We start from the raw sequence: 17,033 nt of genomic DNA, 5'->3' as shown, positions 1-17,033 counted from the left end.
ACCTGCTGTCCCACCTATACTGACATTAAGGAGAGTGTGCCGCTGCAGTCTGCGAGACACCTCTGAGAAATCAGGAGTGAAATTAACGTAGTGTCATTATAATATCTCGAACCAACACGAACTGTTTAAACTAACAAGTCCCTATTGAACACACCTATCAACAAAAACCGACAAAGGGTGGTCGGAGTGGAACTACAGCTAAAAACAAAGATACAAAGTCCTCCTCCACACTCATGGCTACCCCCCCAGCATCACTGGCCGACAAAAGAGCGTCACGAGAGATGTATCTCCCTGTGGAGGGCACCTCCTCCATAGCACGCGCCCAGGAGATTGCGGCTGTGCTCTCGCCCTTGCTTGACGAAAAACTATCTGGAATAAAAGAAGCCATAGAATCGGTGGTTTCGCAATTGGGTGAATACGGCTCGCGATTTAAAGAAGCAGAACGTATCTCCAACGTGGAAGAGGACCTCCTCGCTGCAAAAAACACGATAGCATCTCAAGAAACCACCATACTAGCCATCCATGATAAATTAGAAGAAATTGAAAACATGAATCGTAGGAATAATCTACGACTAATTGGCCTGACGGAATCGGTGAAACATCGTGAGCTACTACAGCTGGTTTCAAAATGGCTGCCGGAAGAACGCAAGTGTCTACCATCTATGGGCATAATACAAATCGAAAGGACACACCGCATAGGCCCTGATAATCAGGATAAGCGGCAAAGACCAAGACCTGTCATCTTCAAATTTTCTTAATTATCTGGATAAAACAGTGATGGAGGCTTATCGCAAGATGGGAGGCCTACAGTATCAGTATCAAGGTGAACGTCTGCTACTGTTTAAGGACTTTTCATATCAGGTGGCGATGAAGAGAATTTGCCCCCATATGCAAATCATTCGAGGCAGGCATCCGATTCGCACTGCTTTATCCAGCAAAATTGCGCGTCCAGCGTGATGGACGGCTACACTTCTTTGAAACAGTCACCTCAGCGCAGAACTTTCTGGACTCTGTTGCGAATGACCCTCCACCCTTGTCGGATGCTGACTGACTGTCATTGCCAAAGAGACTTGGAAAACGTGCACTGTTGGGGGTACTCGAGGACCAGAGTTGGGAACCACTGGACTAGATGTATGGAAGGACAACCATCCTACAGTGCAATCACAAAATTGCAGCTGGGTACTCATGTGTGTGTTCTGGTAGTATCCAGGCTCCTCTCCATCATTCCACTGTGAAGGAGGCTGCAGAAACTGGAAGATGTTCTCCCTGTTTCTGCCATCATAGTATCACACACCACAGATGCAGAAACCCAGCCTGTCAGAATTAGTAAGATGACTTTTCTGCAATAGGCGAGTACTTACGGTCTAATTAAGCTCATTGGAGACTTCTAATTTCTTAATTTGTCATTTTGTTTTGGGGGGGGGGGGGGGGGGGGGTGGTGTTGCATCTCAGGGTTATGATTTATAATGAAATAAGCCCCAATCATTTTTCACAAGAATAAGATTTTAGAAAAAAAAAACTAGTCACACTCTGAAATAAACAAAACACAAGATACAAACCCTGAACCCAAGTAAATACCAAAACACTTGTGGGGGAAAACCCCACACGCCGTCCCTATTGTAGTCAATTTATTAACAATTTCTAATTTAGCTCGGAAAATTCTGTTGTGCTTTACAATTGGAAACCGTGATAATACAAACTGGGTAGTTACACACAGTCAAAACGGTAGGAAGGCCCTGCTCGTAAAACGACAATCAACATCCCATTATAAGGGCAGCCAGAGTCTACTAGGAGAAAACCGTAAGTTATGTACATGTTAATTCATTTTTTTTTTTTTTTGAGGCACTGGTTACAAATATCCATGTTGCAACCCTCTCGATGTCTTTAATCCAACCATGTAGACAATATTTTTCACAACATATTTCAAGAATTAAATCTGATCTATAAACTCCTTGTTGCTATTGTAGGTGTTTTTTATTTCTAGTGTCTCAGTGTAAACACAATACAGATCCAAAATAATCAGTTTGTAACTTTTTATTGAAAATTCAACAAATGTAGTATTTACAGTGGTTTACAACAGCTTGTCCCATGTACGAAGGAAAAGACAAAAGTAAAACTTGCTTAGCAAATTAAATCAGACTCAATAAAATAATGGTTGGTTGCTGCATATGGGCCCGCAATATAGAATATCCTCTTCAAATCAAATCGGCAACTGTAGAAGAAAGGAAATAGAATGAACGAATTAAATGTGAAAGTGCAGTTCAATTTTCCTAATACAGCTTTAACTCTTTGAGTGCCAAGTTGCTTTGAGAGATTCTCAAAAAAAAAAAAAAAAAACTATAAAATGCCAGCGTCACTCACAGTACAAATACAGCTAAAGGTGCCCATACACGGTACAATTATTGTATGTGCATTGTATGGGTGCATCGCACCCGGCAATTGTACCATGTATGGGCACCTTAAGTCAATTAATTTAAGTTTAGTTAAATATTGTACCCCAAAAAAGAAAAGAAAAAAATTGCTGTGAGCGGCCCTGACATTTTTAGCAGATATTTGGAGGATCTCACAGCAACGTTGGGGATTGGTACTAAATCCCGGCAGTTGGAATCCTGACCGCCGAAATCCCGACAAGGAGGGGGGCTCGCTGTGCTCGGCACACTGATTTATTCTCACTCTATGGGTGTCGTGGATAACCATAGAGGGAGAAAGTGTTGGGATTTCGGCGGTTGGAATTTTGAACACCGGGATTGTAGCTGCATCCCCAACGTTGGCACCTCAAAGGGTTAATAAAGAATAAAGAGAAGGGGATCGGTGCAGGACCTACAGGCCATGGTAAAAATAAATAAAAAGAAGGTCCACCAAGTATAATGAAAAGTGAGTCTCAAATGCTAATGGACAAACATATTAGCATTGTAACAGACTAGTATAGCTGAACAGAGACCTTGTAGGGACATGTTGTGATCAAAGCAGCTACACTCGCTGTCTAAGATGTCAGAATAAAAAATGCATACACTAGGACTGAAAAGTCTGTTACACAGTGCAAAACGGGTGAGGATCTGTTGATCAACTAATGGAAAAATTCAAACTGTAGCGCAGAGGGGAGGAAAGCAGTCATTGCGGAACAGGCATATTTGATTGCAGTAGTATAAAACGGCACTGTTTTACACATGCTGACGAGCTATAACAATCTACAAAGAGCGGTGGCGGTTCTAATAATTCCATAGTGCCTGCTGTACTATACCACGCAGGGCCATTAACACCTCAGATTTGTTTGGGAACTTGAGGGGGTAGGGGTATCAGCCAAAATAATTACAGTGTCATTGATCACAGCTTATACTCACCATTCATTGGCATTTCATCAATCTGAGTAGAGTAGTACTGCTCAATATCTCGCAAGATACGAATGTCATCGTTTTTTACAAAGTTAATAGCCACACCTTTTCTTCCATAACGTCCTGAACGGCCAATTCTATGTAAGGAGAAAAATGCATGCTGGTCAAATACATTCTTTTACACTAGTATCGTTCTTGTTTATATAAGGGATGAACATATCCAGTGGTGTAACAATCGTGGCTTGGGGGAGCCAGCACTTATGGGGTCTGCGGGGCATGCTTTAAAAACCTGGCTACCTTGCAGTGGTGAGCAGATGGCACTGATTGCGGTTTAAAGGTGGCCATACACACGCAGATTTATCTTCAGATCTGGCTGCTTGGAACAAAAACATGGTTATGGATGAGAGCAAATAACAGTTGACCATTTGCTTGGAAATGCTGGAAAACTGACAAACTGTCAATCATCCATAAACATGTTTCTATTTCAACCAGCCAGATCTGCAGATAAATCTTACTAGTGTATGGGCACCTTTAGGTAAAAGCACCCGCATCCCGAGAGTCATGACTCTTCTGGTGGAAGTGTAGCGGCAGAAGGGCAAAGGAGTTGGTGAGTAGAGTCTGCTCTGGCCACTGCAGCCTCCAAGACCCCAATGCACACATAAAAGGAGTGTGACTCCTGGGAATGCACACACCACCCCACAGCCCCCCCCCCCCCCACCCAAGTGACTCACTGCACAGAGATCTGTACCTTACATTTAGGAGACAGCAGGACGCTGCACACCTCACACTGTTCCCCATCAAGAACTATTATTGGGTTCAAGACTATACATACTGTGTTACCACTTCATAGCAGAATCATTGGACTTAACTTTTTTTTTACTTTAAATCTTTATTTCAATTTCCATATACATACAAATCATACTCATAAAAAAATACTGTGGTACAGTAATACATCACATCATAAACTCTGTCTACTGACTGCGCTGTTCAACTGGCCAATGATAAACATGGAATTATATGAAGATAGGGCCGAGACATCTGTTGTGGCTACATACTTTTGGCAATCTTTCTTGATACCTAGCGTGGAAGAAGGGCATTTTGCCTGTATTTATTTGGGGCTAAGTCATATAAGGAATACCCCATGCTTACTTAGGGAGTGGGCTAAGGATAGACCCTGCTTTAGTTTCCCTTAGAGGGCCCGGGTCCACTACCCCTATAGGGGGCAAAGTAGAAGGACTACATCTATCAATTGAAAATGGAGTGTATGCTTGGCGTGATTCCTAGTCTGTCCCTGGATATTAATAAAATCCTGCCAGTTTCCAGGAGTGTTTGCTCATCTATGTGAAAAGTTCTATGACTGCATCATCGTGTCTAGGAATATACTACAACAGGACTTATTAACTTTTAATTTTCCTACGCACTTAATACTTGATAGACCCCACTATGGTCACACACACACATTGTGTTATTGTGCTTGGATCAGAATTAAAGATTTGTAACCTCTGGCAACGAGCAAGAAACCCCTGGTAATGAGAAAGAAACTCTGGAAAGGAGCATGTAGGTAATTTTTTATTTTTATAATTAATATGTGCGTGTGTGTGGGGGGGCTACTTTTTGGCTACTGAACATACCTGTGGATGTACAATTCTCTGTTGTTGGGAAGGTCATAGTTAATAATTAATGAAACCTGCGGAACATCCAAACCTCTGGCCCACACATCGGTTGATATAAGTACTCGGCTGCAGGGAGAAAATAAACAATCAGATCTTTGCGATTGGAAGGTGAGAACCATTAAGCATTTTACGCAAGTGAATTGCGTAAAAACGTATTCTGAAATACAAGATAGTTACCAAAAAACATTCCAATATCACAGCCAATATTACCCAACTGGCCCAAAATAGGAAAGGAAAAGAAAAAAAAGTGATCCTCTGTTGAGATAATTATGATGCATGGCAGAAAGTGTCCACTACTACAAAAATGGCAACTGTGGTGTTTAACCCTTTGAGTGCAAGCATCTTTGTGAGATTTGCTAAATATCCGCTAAAAATGTCAGCGTCACTGACATTATATAAACAAATAAAAATGTTAAGTAAACATAAGATATTTCTTATATAAAAGGTAACAATACAGGTTATTACAATGAATAAAAAGGTTTCCTTGACAATTTTCAAACCTATTTTGACAAATTCGCTTGACACTCAATGGGTTAAAATGTTCTTAAGGTGCATACACACTGTACAATTTTTTTGACCCACTTTTTAGACCAATTTTGTTCATTCTGCCATTCTGAATGAAATTGGTCAAAATAAGCTTATCTTTCAGTGCGTTTGTGACGAAAGACGAATGAAGATGCGCATACCCACCAGTTGTTCATCAAGGTTGTTCGTCAACTGTGCATGCAGCTCAATATGGGTATCTTTCAAAAAGAGCCTTTAAACTGTAGCTAGATCTTTCATCAATATCTTTCGTCCAGGACACCAGGATTTCAAGGGAAATGTCTTTCAACAAAAATTGGTCGAAAAAATTGTACCGTGTGTATGCACCTTTAAGGGCTGAAACGGATCCAATCTGAATTCCCACACAGAACAATAATACTGGTACTAAACCCTCTGCCAGAGCAGCCAGTCCAGGCCAAAACCACAATGTTTGAAGAACCTATTACACGCTCCTAACTGAGCACAAAGCCTGGAAATGGCAGTGTACATAAGAATGCATACCTAGCTCCTGATCGGAATTCCTTCATAATGGACTCTCTCTCTTTCTGCGGCATGTCACCATGCATCGAAGACACCGTGAAGTTGGCTTCCCTCATTTTCTCTGTCAGCCAGTCAACCTAGGTACACAAGCAAATAGGAGAACTTTGTGGTAAAAAAAACACAGGAACCAGTTCAAAAGGTCTTCACTGTCAAGGTCCTTTATGGCTAACCTTGACACTCCAGATGTTTTAAAACTACACATCCCAGCATGCTCTGCTTCAGTTTTGCTATTTTGGCCATGCTAAATCTGATGCAGAGCATGCTGGGATGTGTAGTTCAAAAAGCTGGAGTTTCAAGGTTAGCCATCAAGGGTCTAGGTAGACAGTCTTTAGGTCAACATGCAATAGGTTGACCTGGTCAAAAAGGTCAACATGATTTTTAAACGTCAATACATTACCATCCATCTACAATAGGGAATGTAAGCAGGATGAGTGGAGAGTACACTAATTTGGGGTCCAAGTCAGCAGATGTCGACATTCACAAGAAAAACTTATGTCAATCTTTTTATGTGACTACCTTTTGTCGGTGCCATCTTATTTCCATGCCGACCTATTGCCTGCCTAACTAGACCAGGCATGTCCAAACTATAGCCCTCCAGCTGCTGTGAAACAAGTCCCATCATGCATTGCCACAGATTTGCTATTAGGGAATACTAAACCTATGGCAAGGCATGCTGGGATGTGTAGTTTCACAACAGCTGGAGGGACACAGTTTGGGCATGCCTGCACTAGACCTTTCAATACACACCCCACAAAACTGCTTCAGACGGTCATGACAGTAATTGCCCACTAAGCACTTGCATGAAAAGGTTATATTTTTGGATCCAGTAGGAATTTCTTGTGAAGAGCATTATTGTATAATTGCTTACATACATACTTAAGTGGATATCCAATTAGCAGCAGTAATTTACTGGATTCTCAGAGGGCTATCCTATTAGCCCAGATGTAAGCACCTCTTATACATACGGTAAGTGCAGTGGAAATACCTTGGTCTGCATCTTTCGCTGGATTTATATATTTTAGTTCTTGCCACTATCACAAGTAATTGGCTCCCCCCCTAGAACCTGAGTTTTAAAAAAAATACTTCTCATTGTGACAATACTAAGGAAGCAGTTTATCCTGTCACAAATCCCCCAATAAACAAGAATAGCAAAAAAAAAAAAAATACTGAAAAGTAAAAAAAAAAAAAAAAATTATCCTGGTAACTGATGCTATTTACAGGTTGACAACGATTTGCGAATTTGCAATCCGATAGATGAGCGAATGACTGCACATGCGTAGGGATCATAGCACGTATGTACGAGGCCAAACCGCAATAAAAACCAACAATCACCGTTTTCTCAATCCCCTTGCAACTTGACTGACAGGAAGTCGCTGTTTGGAGGGTGGTAACCAGACGTTTTCTGGGAGTGCCAGAAAAAAAAATGCAGGCATGCCCAGGTGTTTTCAGGCCTCGATCACCTTGTCTGTTTAACAGATGTGGAAGGGCGAGTTATGCACAAACTGAAAAAATCATTCCATTGTGAGTGTATATGCAGGTGGCCTACGATTAACGATCCATTCGAAGACAGGGCAGGATTTCACTCTGTCCAGGCGGCGGCTATCTGATTGCAGGCCTCTGCACAGTAGCAATCAGGTATGATTCAGACCTTATGTTAGCTGTTGATAACTAGCCATACTCAGTGTGCTGGTTATTCTAGAACAGTGTTTTTCAACCACTGTGCCATGGCACACTAGTGTGCCTTGAGCTGTTCTCAAGTGTGCCCCCAGATCTAGAGATGCCCAAACCAGTTTACAGTCACCACCAGTTCAACTCTTTTTTACTGGTCTCTTCTTTTCATGTAAAGGGTCAATGTATTTTATTTTTGTTACCTGTGGGGACCAGTGTGATTGTTTTTTATATGGGGGCCAATAGGTTTGTTTTTTTCCTGTGAGGGCCGATGTGTTTTGCCCTGTGGGGATATCATGGTGTGCCTTGGCAATTTTAAAATCTTATTTAGTGTGCCGCAAGGTAAAAAGGTTGAAAATTACTGTTCTAAAACAACGCAAGTTGGCATTAATAGTAACCGCGGTACTTGTTTCCTAGCACGGCCACAATCTTGTGGATCGTGTACCTTTAAGTTAAGGTACACGATGGACCCGATTTCCAGGTCCATTTTGCCGGCTAAGACACAATATCGGGGGCATCGCGTCGGTCGGGACCATTAACATTGGTCCCGACGCGACCGACGCGATGCCCACGATTTTTCCATAGGCTTCAATGTTAAAAAATATTTTAACATTGAAATCGTGTCGGGAAAGGTAAAATATCGGGGGCATCGCGTCGGTCGGGACCATTAACATTGGTCCCGACGCGATGCCCCCGATTTTTCCATAGGCTTCAATGTTAAAATATTTTTTAACATTGAAATCGTGAGAAAATGTGAAAAATGTGAAATGGGCCAATATGACCCATTTCACATTATAGATGTCCCCGTCGTCACCCCACGATAGACGCCAACCCGAAGCGTGGCGAGCGCAGCGAGCCCGCGAGGGGCGGCGGTGCGCGTCCTCCGACCTTTTCATTCCCCTACTATCCACGTCGGCGTGGAGTTGATAATAGAATAGTGTGGCGAGCGCAGCGAGCCACCGAGCCCGAAGCGTGGCGAGCGCAGCGAGCCCCGCGAGGGGACGCGTATAGGTATACGCGTCCCCTCGCTGCGCTTGCCACACTATTCTATTCTCAACTCCACGCCGACGTGGATAGTAGGGGAATGAAAAGGTCGGAGGACGCGCACCGCCGCCCCTCGCGGGCTCGCTGCGCTCGCCACACTTCGGGTTGGCGTCTATCGTGGGGTGGGGTTTACCCCGTTAAATTTGGGGGGGTTGGGAAGATTTTACATTGAATCCAATGTAAAATCGGGTCCCAGGGACCCGATTTACATTTCATTCAATCAAAAAATCGGGTCGGTCGCGTCGATCGCATGCGACCAAATCGCATGCGATCGACACGATTTTTCCGACACGACCACCCCGATGTAAATCGGTGTGGCCGTGCTAGGAAACAAGTACCGTAACCGCATACTTTGCCACAATAAATGCAGTATACCTTTCTTTTGGTGTTGCAGAAGATCACAGCCTGTGTAATGGTGAGGGTATCATACAAATCGCATAGTGTGTCAAACTTCCATTCTTCTCGCTCAACGGCCACAAAAAACTGCTTAATGCCTTCCAACGTCAACTCATCACTGGAAGCAAATAAAGGTATTGGGCCATTGAAAGCAGCGTAATACTCAGTACCATATTATTACAGGTTGTATAAGAAATAATGCCGCTTAAAACATTCAGGCTTGAAAATGATTCCAATTACAATTATTTGGGAATACAAAGGACTGCAGCTAATTGAAGTAATTACCGTTTCACCAGGATACGGATGGGATCAGTCATAAACTTATTGGTCATTTCCAGGATCTCATGCGGCAATGTGGCACTGATCAGGCAAACCTGTGTGGCAGGAGGCAGATACCTGTATACATCGTAAATCTGTTCCTTAAAACCTAAAATTGGGAATGGTCAGAGTTAGATATAAAAAAAAACACAAACAATACATAGCAAGTATAACTACATTTTGATCCCATTAAATTGATTTACATGGTATGTCCCTGCATATTGTATAAGACACCACTACATGCGCTGTAGGCCCGATATATATATCTCTGGTGGGAGAGCCGGTATTATCCTGATCGGGGGGTCATTCGTTTTTTGTCCCTAGGTTTGGGTAAATGGGGGGGGGGGTTTATAGTTAGGCAATAGTTTTTTTTTAGTGGGGGGTTTTAAGGTTTCCGGGCACCAGGTATACCTATGTTGGGGGCAGGTCATACAGGGCGGGGGGTTATGGGGTTATGCTTTTTCTTTTGAAGGGGGAATTTATTTTGCTCTGTGCCAGATATAACACTGCTTATGTTTAGTCTGTTACTATATTTTGCTCAGTGTACGATTACCCTGATAGTTGTCTGTGAAGAACGACTCTGTACATTATACAACTGTGCGACTGCAACCAAATGCACTCCTGCCCTGATATACTGAATATTTGCCCGAATGGCGCCTTTGGGCCTTTCTGTTCATAAATACTGCAGGGAATGCGATTACTACTAAAATGCTGATAATGTCAATTTTTTGTAAACATTTGCTGGATTATATCTCTAATGTGTTGTACACCAAATGCTATCTACTGTATGTAACTGGCTGAGCGTTTGTTAAATGTTTTTTTTTTTTTTTTAAAAAGCCAATAAAAAGTATTGAATTAAAAAAAAAAAAACACCACTACATTAATGTGAGCCACACATGCATAAATATATAATAAAAAAGCTAATTTCACCATAAACTTGTGGGTCTCTTATGTGTACATAACTACGTACAAGACTGCTGTGAGTGTCAGGCTTACACAACAGAATGGGACAGTAGTTCCCACTCCAAAGTCTGCATACAATAAAGCAGAGTTATACAATAGAGCTAGATAAAGGAGATAGCCAAGTGTCAGCTATTTTTAACAAATAAAATTATTGGTTGCCAGTCCCTTTCTTAAGCAAAATAAACCAGCTATTATATCTCTGCATGACTCATGCTTGACCACCCATTAGGCAGGTATAGGGACAAGCAACTAAAAGTCAGACAAGAAAGCAGATAGACCAAAGACAATGATACATTGGGGCAGATGTATTAAACCTTCAAAAGAGATAAATGCAAGGGTGATAGAGAGATAAACGCCCAGCCAATCACATCGTAACTGCCATGTTACAGGCTGTGTTCGAAAAACGTCAGTAAGGAGCTGATTGGCTGGACGGTTATCTCTCTTTATCACCCTTGCATTTATCTCTTTTTAAGGCTTAATACATCTGCCCCACTAGTACTCCTTTCACACCTCACCGCGGACCCGGGATATTGCTGTGTTGTCATGGGTCGAGGTGTGGTGTGAAAGCACCAAAGCTTATAACACAGATAATTCCACCTGGGTTATAAGAATGGTTAAACCTGGGTAAAATGGTCCTGACACAGCTTCGTGATGTGAATAGGGGTATAGTAGTAGCATCAGGGATAAATATAATATTTAGGTATCCTGGTCCTTTAATATTCTTTATCACTAATGTATGGTTTTTGTATCCAATATACAACTAAACAGCCTCCTCCCAAATGGCACTGGCACTGCCTGTAAGGAATTGGCTAAACAACTACAGTGTGTGCTCAATCTTCCCGATCATAGCATAAGAATAAAACGGAAAAATGCCCTTATATGCCTATGCTTAGGGGACAAACAATGGTCTGAAACACCAACCTTTGTTCAGCATCTCATCAGCCTCATCCAAAACCAGCATTTTAATGGCACGTGTCCTTAAGCTTCTGCGGCGAATCATATCTGTGTGTAAGACAAGTAGTAACCAGAAATTGAGCACTAAGACAAACCTTTCATGCATTTACATTTATTCAAATCTGACGACTCTCCCAATACCATGAACAACAACTCAGCCTATGACTGAATGCTCACCAAAGACACGTCCTGGTGTGCCAGCAACAACGTGCTGTCCATAATCCAATTTTCGGATGTCTTCTCCTACATTGGTTCCTCCAATACACGCGTGACACTGCACATTCATATAGTCACCCAAAGCAAGAAGCACCTACAACATAGAAAACATTTGATGGTAAACTATTAGTACCAGCACTTCTGAGGTGAATGCTCATATCTGCTATTAAGTAAGACAACGTCTTACCTTCTGAATTTGCCCTGCCAATTCTCTGGTTGGTGCCAATATCAACGCTTGTGTTTCACGGACCTGGAATCCAATGCAATGTGGTTATGCTCAATGAAGTGACAAGTATGGTAAAAAAAAAATGTTTCTAAACGCTCATATCCAGAAAATTTGTTTTACAGTACATTATTGTACTTTTCTTTCTTCACGTGGGTGCAATTTCTGTTCATACTATATTACACTGCCATACATTTAATCTGCTTTATAGTGTTTAACGTATAGTACATGCATGTCTTATTCTCAGGGTAGACAAGTGATCAGACATTAGCGAAGACAGAAGTTACCACCGTTCCTTATAGATTTCTGACTACACTGTAACATGTAGAGAGGATATATAGATAGAGATAGATATATAGAGATTTCAATAATTATATGATGCTAACAAATGTGCAAAGTCAGCTCTAATGAAGACTACAATTTACCTGAATATCCAAACACTGGAGAACGGACACACAAAATGTTGCTGTTTTGCCTGTACCAGACTGTGATCTGAAAGGCAAAAAGGAGGCATATTCAGAAGAATACATAGCATTAAAAAATAACACGCACATAAACCTAAAAATTAGTATCTTATTATTACCTCACAAACAACATACTATCAAAATAAATTAGTTACAACAAAAACATTGTCAGTGGGTTTTTTTTGGGGGGGGTACACAAAACTATAGTAAATTTCTGCTGAGTAAAGCTTCTAAAATCCATACAGTAGACAGAACTTGGGGAATAATACCTATTCGAACACCAGGGGATCCAGAGTGTAACCTATGTTATGATCACTATCAGAATAAAAAAACGCTGCAGCTGATAAGAACACTGAGCCACCAACAACAATGTCTATATTCTAACATTTCACCACTGTCTACATGACTGCACGATGACCATATTGTACCACATCACTTTATACTAGGTGCTATTTTAAATCTAGTGGCTATACCTCAGTCTCCTACATATGATTTTACAAGTAAGAGCAAAGGGGGGGGGGAGCTCCGGAGGGAACTCTTCTAAGCTGCAGAAATGACACTAGTGTCAAACACAAAACTGACTCCGCAATAGTGTCAAACGTATAATTGGCATTGAGGACCACATGGTGCCAGGTGAAGCTGCTCCGCAGAAACACCACAGCGAGCCACCCAACAAGAACTGACCATTCACGCTAGTGAGTAGTGACTCAAGACGGGACCGGCCGCTGAGCCAAAAATAGAAGCCTAGCGAATAATAAGACGGAGCCAGGAACTGCTTAGACGCAGACCAAACACGATCTGGATGAAAGATCAGAGGAGGTGGTGAATGACACAGCACCAAGTCACAAACACGACGCGCTAAAGCAAATGCAAACAAAAGTGTTTGCCACAAGATCCAACGGAGATCCACCAACTACTCCCTGGGCTCAAAAATGGAGACTTCCAAAGAACACAAAGCACTAAGGAGTGACCCTCTGGTGCACCAGAAAAGGAGGTTGGGACCACAAACTTCCCATGAAGGAAAGTCCGTATTTCTAAACACCTAGTATAACGCCTCAAACAGAACCATGGAGGTCCCAGAAGTGGACCTAAAGAGCAGCCAGGCAGATACCCGGATTCAAAGCGGACTGTAAGAAAACCATGACTTTCGGTATGCGGAATATCCGCGGATTCACATGGTGCACGGAACACCAGTGAAGAAAGGATCGCCAATTTCGACAATAAATGAGGCCCAAAGAAATACTCTGAGACCATAGTTTGGAGAACAGCATCTAGAAAAAGCCCAAACTCTGAGGACTGCCCTGAAGCTAGTTGGGCCCGATCAGCATGGATACACAGGCCTGGGGACAGAAGATCCAATTGCAGTGGCAGGGTAATGGCTAGCCCCAGCAAATCCACGTACCAAGTGCATCCCTGACAGATGGGCATGGCTAGTATGGTGACCAAAGGTTCTTGAAAAAAGCGGCCTTGCAGCCACGGTAGCAGGGCCACCAGAGGGAAGACATAAGCGAGGTCGAAAGGCCCACGGGTCAGACTGCATGTCGACCTAGAAAGCTCCAGGTAACAGGGGAGCTTGAGGTTTAACCGGGAGGTCATCAGATCCGTCTGCGGCCTGCCCCAACAGTGGACTAAGGCCCACAATACTGTGGTAGGAAGCGCCCATTTCCCCACATGTACATCCTGTCGGCTGAGAAAATTGTCCTCCTAAGTCTCTACACCTGGTATATACACAGCTGACAACACCGTTAAGTGGCCAAGAGTATCAGAAGGACTTCTCCTATGGCAGCTTTGCTTCAGGCAGCCCCTTGATGATTGATGTAAGCCTCTGCTGTGGCAGGCCTGCCCCGGCGACTATTCGGGGAATGAAGCCACCAGTGTAGGAGAACCGTACCTCCCTGGAAAGGACCAGAGTCTGAGTAAGGAGATGGCCTTCTAAAGAGAACACTGCTCAGGAACTGAACTCTGTGTGAAAAGAAGCATCCTATGCAGGTGTATCTGGGAATGCAACATATACACCATAATTGTGTGAAACTTAACTATGCAACATATGAACAAAAGGTATATGTATTCTCACTAGTGATATACCTGCCACAGTCACATAGTCATTGTATAATACAGGTAAATTAGGCAGTGAATAGACCAAACTAATATGCAGCCCAGACTGATGTAGAAGATAGTGAACCTCGGCTTCCAGTAAGTGTCTCTCCCTAGAAGGTAACAGGCCTGGAATTCTGCAAAACCAGGTCCAGGTGTGGAATGGACAGAAGCTGTTCATCCAACTGTTCTAAAGAATGCAGTCAACATATGTACCCCTATCATACGATATAAGACTGAGAAGAACAGATACTGGTTTGGAAATGAGCAAAAGCATTAGTCATTGAATACAGCAATGTGTAAAACACAACTCTGGTAGGACCGACAACACCAATCTGTTTAATAGCCACTCAGCCTCTGAGCATTCGCTACAGAAGGGGACATGTAGTAATAGGAATGCTCAGCCTACTTCTGCCCTAAGCTGTGAAGCGTCTGTCCCAATACCAATGGCTTGACGCACGAGTAAGCTGTAAGATCCGATGGCAGAAGTTCATCTTAACATCCCACTATCCTCCAAGCATTTCTAGGTGTCAAATTTGATGGGAGATGTTCCTCTTAACAGCCCATACACAATACAACAGAAAACAGAAAACAACTTTCTCTCCCACGCAAATTTTATGCAAGTAAAAAAAGTGTCTGCAGACACGAATCTTACTTAGGTTATATTATACATTTCAATGACTCAAGCATTACACTGAAGTTATCACTATATCTTAGTTTAGCTCTCGGGCTGAGAGATGACTGCTGTGACCAAAACAGCATGGGTGATTAGGAAGGAAAGATTCCGTTGCTGTGCTGTTTAGCTTATTAAGCTAAATCCATCTTGGAATCATAGGCACCAGTTAGAGCTGCCTGAAGATGACCATACACATGAGCTGATAACAGGCAACATTGCCTAAAACTGATCCAACACTCCAGGTCTGACACTTACTGTGCTATGACGTCTCTTCCTTTGATTATCTGTTTGATGGCCCTCTGTTGAATAGCTGATGGTTTCTCAAATCCTGAAAGAGAAGGAAAAAAAAGTGTCAGTACATCTACTAGAAAAAAAAAACCCACACAACCACAGGAAATACCTTTGACAAAAAAGTTTGGACATGAAAACACCTGTGAAGACAAAAGAAGGAAGAAACCTGCTCTTGATAGAGCTTAAAGTGGGAAAGAACAGGCAGAGGCGAGACAACACCACATGGTTTAGAGCAAATACTGGAGCAGAACACCCAGTGTTTATGGTAATGTTAAACACAAAAAAATTATATCTCAGCAAAAAAAAATATCTTCTCACAAGCAACCGTCAGAGAACAGCACCTACAGCAGGCATGTCCAAACTATGGCCCTCCAGCTGTAAAACTACAATTCCCATCATGCATTGCCACATTATGCTATTAGGAGATGCTAAAACCATGGCAAGGCATTCTGGGATGTGTAGTTTCACAACAGCTGAAGGGCCACAGTTTGAACATGCCTGACCTACAGCCTCCACACCTTCATTCCATTATCGGACAATTGTAGCTACATAAATGGCCCAGGACAGGTTGGCTCTGGTAGTATTAATACAATGTATCCATTACATTGAGCTACCATTACCATACGGAGTATCGTGATTATACCGCCGGGCTTAATACTTTATATGGTCCACCCTCCAACTACAGCAGAACTACAAGTCGCAGCATGCGACTTACCATATGCGTAGATGCCTCTGAGCAGGTCCTCCCGCAACCCCATCGTGTCGAAGGTGGGAGTCACATCCACCTCCTCGCTGGTCTCGAACTCTATCTTCGTCATATCTTCCTCTCTCATGAGCCGTTTGCGGCTGGACCCGCTGGTCACCCCGACCACTCCCGGTACTGCTGCACTCGCCATGATCCTTAGAGCCTGGGACCGGAGGAGACTAGGAACACGCTGCGCCTAACACACTCCTGTTCCACCGGGCCGCCAAGCTACTACCCAACAACCACCGCGAACAGCGCGACACGTCACCACGCACATCCCTAGCAAAGCTCGCGAGACGCGCACAGAACCAGACGTGCGAGTAGTAGTAGCAGCGTAGCAGATGTCTGTCTCCGGTTCCGGGCGCCATTTTGTCAGTGCTTTTTTTTTTTATCTAAATATATTCATAACTTGGGAGATCTCAGATTTTATTTATTACTTCACAGTAAAGCTATCCACACCCGCCTATTTTGCAACTTGACTCCAAAGTGCATTAATATATGTATTTGTGAAGTACGCATCCTGTGAGGGCATTGTCAAAGCTTAGCCAACATTAGATGACACATACTCAGTAGAGATGGGTCGTTCACGAACGAAGCAGATCTTTTGGACGGATCACATAAAAGAGTGAGGGACAGATTTATTAAGCTTGGTGAAGTGATAAAGTGTCTGGTTTTTATCACGGGCCAATCATTTCCTAATTGTGAAGTTACAGGATTGGTTCATAGTTGCCTACCCTCCTGCGTTCTGCCGGAGACGCCTTGAAATTGCAGGAATCTCCCTCTCTCCCTCATTAGTCTAGCAATCTCCCTCATTTCACCTAGCCCACATTACACTGTCACATTTTTTGAGAAAACAGGAATGAGAGCTAGATACATTTAAGGTCCATACACAC

General features: G+C 42.8%; 1 protein-coding gene across 1 annotated transcript; it reads right to left on the bottom strand.

The window, feature by feature from the left end:
* Positions 1 to 2,019: 2,019 nt before the first annotated feature.
* Positions 2,020 to 16,419, bottom strand: EIF4A3 (eukaryotic translation initiation factor 4A3). Its single transcript, XM_083175980.1, has 12 exons — positions 16,111 to 16,419; positions 15,360 to 15,432; positions 12,296 to 12,362; positions 11,835 to 11,897; positions 11,609 to 11,741; positions 11,399 to 11,479; positions 9,482 to 9,623; positions 9,176 to 9,314; positions 6,050 to 6,165; positions 4,964 to 5,071; positions 3,342 to 3,469; positions 2,020 to 2,212 (listed from the first exon to the last, which is right to left on the bottom strand). Exons 1-12 carry the CDS (start codon positions 16,289 to 16,291, stop codon positions 2,196 to 2,198), a joined length of 1,248 nt encoding a protein of 415 aa, XP_083032106.1. The 5' UTR covers positions 16,292 to 16,419; the 3' UTR covers positions 2,020 to 2,195.
* Positions 16,420 to 17,033: the final 614 nt, after the last annotated feature.

The sequence above is a fragment of the Crinia signifera genome, chromosome 3 (assembly GCF_055691185.1).
Source record: "Crinia signifera chromosome 3, ASM5569118v1, whole genome shotgun sequence".
NCBI classification, from domain to species: domain Eukaryota; kingdom Metazoa; phylum Chordata; class Amphibia; order Anura; family Myobatrachidae; genus Crinia; species Crinia signifera.
Note: the sequence above shows the minus strand (reverse complement) of the source record. Positions and strands in the feature narration are given on the sequence as shown.

Bases quoted from the DNA above. Each gene is read 5' to 3' on its own strand.
- EIF4A3 (XM_083175980.1), bottom strand. From the start codon at position 16,291: ATGGCGAGTGCAGCAGTACCGGGAGTGGTCGGGGTGACCAGCGGGTCC. The intron at 15,433-16,110 runs GTAAGTCGCATG...CTTCTCTTTCAG, and splicing joins CAGAGGCATCTACGCATATG to GATTTGAGAAACCATCAGCT. The intron at 11,480-11,608 runs GTGAGCATTCAG...TCTTACACACAG, and splicing joins CACACCAGGACGTGTCTTTG to ATATGATTCGCCGCAGAAGC.